This window comes from Apaloderma vittatum, unplaced genomic scaffold (assembly GCF_000703405.1).
Source record: "Apaloderma vittatum isolate BGI_N311 unplaced genomic scaffold, ASM70340v1 scaffold8217, whole genome shotgun sequence".
Lineage (NCBI taxonomy): Eukaryota > Metazoa > Chordata > Aves > Trogoniformes > Trogonidae > Apaloderma > Apaloderma vittatum.
Genome location: NW_009725654.1, coordinates 51,238 through 56,108, shown reverse-complemented (window position 1 = coordinate 56,108; position 4,871 = coordinate 51,238). Strand labels below are relative to the sequence as shown.

The following is a 4,871-nucleotide window of genomic DNA, read 5'->3' as shown; positions in this document are numbered from 1 at the left end:
CGGCGATCGGTCAGGTAGCCAATATACATACATCTATTTCGGTTCTCCAAGTTAAGTTGGTTTCCTTTGCAGGAATGTGTAAGAGAGACCTTTTGAGTATTTTCTGGAACACTTTTTGGTAGAAGTGCGTTGGTCCCAATACGGTCCTTCCTTGTGTGTCAAAATAAGCGCAATACTTATTTAAAGCAAAAGTGGAAGGAGGGTGGGCTAGGGTTTCTGGTTTTTTGGGGGAGCAGTGAAGATTTTTGCTAAGCTTTCAAACACAGCACTTGCAATATGGAATAATTTAAACTGTTGCTTGAGACTTGGGTGAGTTCTTTTGTCTCAAGAAAATATATAGTCTTCACCAGATGGCCAGATTTCCCTGCTAACAACTTTGTAAAAATGCTAGATAGTCAAGGAAAAGGGTAGGAGAATACAGGCATACATCCCATATGACCAAGGTAGTTATCTTGCATGGATTGCTTTGTTTGTTTTTTATGATGCCTTCCTATAAGTACTTGCAAAATATTCAAACTTTAGCATCAGATTTAAAGTTTCCATTTTTTCCTCTGGCTGAAACAGGAGGAAGAGATGGAGATGATGACTGAGAAACAGAGAGATACTAGATGCTGCTGGAACAATACTCCTGAAAAAAGCGATTATGAGGCTGTAGAGGCCCTTATTTCTATGAGTTGCAACTGGAAATCAGACTTAAAAAAACATGCAGAAATGAGACCTATAACTCCAGCATCTGATATGTCAGAAGAGAGTGATGAGACTTTGCTTCCCGGAGTTGCGGATTTTAATGCAATACCAGCATTTGTAAGTTTTTTGAATTTGTACATGTGTGTGCTTGTTTCTAACAATGAGTGTAGGAATATGTTGGTAATGTGGCACACGCTTACTGTGTGTCTCTCTCCCGCTCACAGTGCCTGACGCCTCCCTACAGCCCATCTGACTTCGAGATGTCACATCAGGGGGCACCAGCGCCCGCTGCAGCGCTCAGCAAGTCACTGACGGAGGCTGCCAAGCTTTTGGCTGCACCTCGGAGAGAGGCAGAGAGGCCTCCAGCAGCCAGGCCTCTGAAAGCCCAAGCCACGAGTGTTATCCGCCACACAGCTGATGCCCAGCTTTGTAATCGCAAAACCTGCCCGGTGAGAACAGCCAGTGTGCTGAAATACCAGGACAGCGTTTCAAACAAACAGAACACCAAAGCAGAAGATTTGGTGTGTTCTGCCGTGGCGCTGAGCAGAGCCAGCGATGAGAGCAGTGAACTGCTGGTGGCTGAAGGAAAAAACGCAGAACCGGCTGTCGATCCGGTGCCCATGACCAAGCCTTCAGCCAGCAGGCATCAGCCTGCCCCCGGCTCACTGCAGCAGTCAGCAGTCATGGCACCGCCATGCCCTGCCCAAGGTGGTGGAGCCCCCCCCATGCCAGTGATTTGCCAGATGGTCCCTCTGCCCGCCAACAACAACGTCATGACAGCCGTAGTGCCTAACGGCACGCCAAGCCAGCAGCCAGCTCTCTGTCAGCCCATGGTCTTCATGGGAACCCAAGTTCCCAAAGGCGCTGTGATGTTTGTTGTGCCCCAGCCCGTTGTGCAGAGCACAAAGGCTCCCATTGTTAGCCCGAATGGCACGAGACTCTCTCCCATTGCCCCGGCTCCCGGCTTCGTACCTTCTGCAGCAAAAACCACTCCTCCAGTCGATTCTTCAAGAATAAGAAGTCACATTTGCAGCTACCCAGGGTGTGGGAAAACGTACTTCAAGAGCTCCCATTTAAAAGCTCACATAAGAACACACACAGGTTGGTTGCTGTTGCTGGCTGTTAAAAACAAATGTAGAAAATCATGGCTATATAGACAACTCGTTAAGGTTCTAGCGATTACTGGGTTTGTTCATGGAACAAGTTGCAGGGCGGCAGTGAAATACGTTTTTGCCAGTGTGCATTACAATGCTGTCTAACCAGGAAGCCTCCCAGAGGGGAAGTTGACTCAGCAGTCTGTTTGTGCTGGACTTGCTTGATGTCAGAAGGCATTCAGTAATGCTTCTCATGAGTGTGGAAGCAAGGCCTCGCCCCATGCAGAGTGCTTTTCCTGGGTTAAAGATGCCTTATTAGGCTTCTCCACAAGAATGCCTTTGCTAGATGTGGGTAGAACTTGAAGAGATTCTTTTATGAAAGAATATAAGGATCTGCTCCAAACTATTCCTGCCTTGGTTATTTTAGAGTAACTTCTCCATGCCTCAGCTCTTAATTGCAGTAGCAAAAAGAGTCACATGTGTTTTCACATAGTCTCACAGTGCACAACCAGGGCTGTGTTACATAAAATGTTACTGCAGGTTGCATTTCAGGAGGTAGTTTGGAGTGTGCTGGGTCGTCATCTGCAGTTCATGGGGAGCTAAGTGTCTTGAGACTAAAGAGCATCTCAAACAAATTGTTCACCTTTTGTACTACTTAGCCTTGAGGATAATGAGTGTGCATGTTTAAATATTGGTATATTAAACGATTTTTCATATTTCATATATCTAAAATAGTGAGTAATGATTTTTGGCTCAACTATGATAATAGATTTAAAGTCAAATCCCTGTCAATCAAGGCAGTAGTGTTTGTTGCTCAATTAGTACTCACATTTTTGTTGTTTTTTTTCTTTGTCCTTTGTTTTTCTTTTAGGAGAAAAGCCATTTAGTTGTAGTTGGAAAGGCTGTGAGAGAAGGTTTGCACGATCTGATGAACTGTCTCGCCATCGCAGAACACATACTGGGGAGAAGAAGTTTGCCTGCCCGATGTGTGAGCGGCGGTTCATGAGGAGCGACCACTTAACGAAGCATGCACGTCGCCACTTATCGGCTAAGAAGTTACCAAACTGGCAAATGGAAGTGAGCAAATTAAATGATATCACCGAGCCGCCGACATCTGCGACTGCGCAGTGAAAGGACTTACTTGGAGACGGTGGAATTAACTGTTGTCGCTGGGATATACCGGCTGATAAAAGGCTTTTGCTTCCAGTCTGTAGTTCTGCCGTGCCGGCTGCTGCTGGTGGTGCAGCAGAGAGGCAAAGGCAGTCTGCAGTCGGTCACAAAAAGTGTTGCTGGGAGAACCGGTGGCTGACTGGAATAGTGGCTGTCTTTTGCACTGGGAAGGAGAGAGAGAGAAAGTGAAGGTTCTAGAGCAGAGCAGCACACACTGTGCCAGTTTTGAATTTTGCAAATTGTTCTATATATATTCTAGATCAGTCACGTGTAAGTGTTACCGCAGGTTTGCTGCTGACGCTTGAGACCAGCTCCAACTTTCAGCTGTCAGTCTTCAGTACAGCACAGACTAGGGAGACAGCAGTGCACGGGCGCAGGCTTGAAAGCCCAGAATGTGCCTGCATAAGGTAATCTGAATCGGTTTTCCTACTTTCCACCTTTTCTTGGTAGGAATCTTTTCCTCCTATCGATTCTTTGGCCCAGTCATAAGCAATGAGGTGCCAGACTCCTGGAGGTTTTAGATCTGTCCTCCTGCACAGGGGGTTTAACGCACCCAGCTCTGTGCCTCTGTCCAGGGGGGACTCAGGGTGGGCGTCCAGGGACACCACAAGGGCAGCTGGAGGGTAGGAATGTTTCTGAATCCTCATTCGCTTTGTAGTATTTTCCCGGCTTCTTTGGCAAGCTTTGTGATTATTACAACTGGTTATACCGGGGCATCATAGGATGCTTCTGCTTTTGTGTTGCTTATGGTTTCCTTTATACCTCTCACATTGTGTATCACTGCATTTTTTTTGTAAATAGATACAGTGCACTTTTAAGAGAAATGTTGTAACTGTAAACTACTGGGGTTGGTTAAGGATGAAAACCAAGAATCTTAGGCTTCTCGATCATGCTATTCTTCAAGAGATGTTTTATACTAAAAGTGAAATGGATATATTATGTATCATTTTAAATTAGAAAGTTGTGATTTGGACAGTAAAATGGGGCAGTAAAGACACTGGCCTAGAATTTGAACTGTAGCTTTTGTGACAGATAATGCATCAACTTTCACTATTTCTATTTTATCATTATGTTGAGGACACATATCAAAGTGAACAGTTTGAAAATAGTGTATTAGATATGCTTTTTGTGACTACTTTACAGATTTGCACATTTCTTATGTTGTACTTTATACTTTGTTTACAATAAAACCAATTTTCTTTAATATAGACCTCTCTCTAAAATAATCATTGCCTTTGCAAGGAAGATAACCTTAAAACAAAATACAGTGTCCATCATTGTATGTCTCGACCAATTAAGCACTCTCTTAACTTCTGATATTTTTTTAAGCTCTACAAAGCCCATAAGAGTGGAATTTCAAGTCTGTGCTTACTACTCTGAGCCTCTGTTTTGTTGTGCTGTTGGTTTGGTTTTTAATTCATCCCCTCTCTTTTTTGACAGGCACCCCAAAATAAATGTACTTTTATGGGCCATTATAACACTGGTCACAAATATTTCCTTCTTGCGGGTGACAGAACTGCACTGCCTTCCCCAGGACGGAATCCAGCCCCGGTTCCTGATGGCCCATGCCGGGGGTGGCCACCCAGTGCTGGTAGCGTCCACCCCCACGTCCTTCTCCTCCTGCTCGGACTCCCCCCGCCTGCAGGGATCCCCACTCCCCCGCCTGCAGGGATCCCCAGATTTCGTAATTTTGTGGGTGCTGACTCACTGCCCTGCCCTGAGGGGTGTTTTGGGCAAGGACACTCCTTACCTTACCCTGTTTGACGCAGAGCATAGGGAAAACTTGAGTCATTGCCCTTTCTTATTGTTCTAGGGGGAACAGGCCATCACAGGCCAATGCAGAAGAGATACTTCCCCAAGGGCGAGTCATGCTCTGGCATCTTGCCTGCAAGTATTTTACACTTCATGGGTGTAAGATAA

General features: G+C 45.5%; 1 protein-coding gene across 1 annotated transcript; it reads left to right on the top strand.

The window, feature by feature from the left end:
* The first annotated feature begins 570 nt into the window (after positions 1-570).
* Positions 571-2,912, top strand: KLF10 (Kruppel-like factor 10). Its single transcript, XM_009872981.1, has 3 exons — positions 571-804; positions 912-1,788; positions 2,653-2,912. Exons 1-3 carry the CDS (start codon positions 574-576, stop codon positions 2,910-2,912), a joined length of 1,368 nt encoding a protein of 455 aa, XP_009871283.1. The 5' UTR covers positions 571-573.
* Positions 2,913-4,871: the final 1,959 nt, after the last annotated feature.

Coding starts and splice junctions, on each gene's coding strand:
- KLF10 (XM_009872981.1), top strand. CDS start 574: ATGGAGATGATGACTGAGAAACAGAGAGATACTAGATGCTGCTGGAAC. Junction 805..911: donor TTAATGCAATACCAGCATTT/GTAAGTTTTTTG, acceptor TCCCGCTCACAG/TGCCTGACGCCTCCCTACAG. Junction 1,789..2,652: donor TCACATAAGAACACACACAG/GTTGGTTGCTGT, acceptor TTTTTCTTTTAG/GAGAAAAGCCATTTAGTTGT.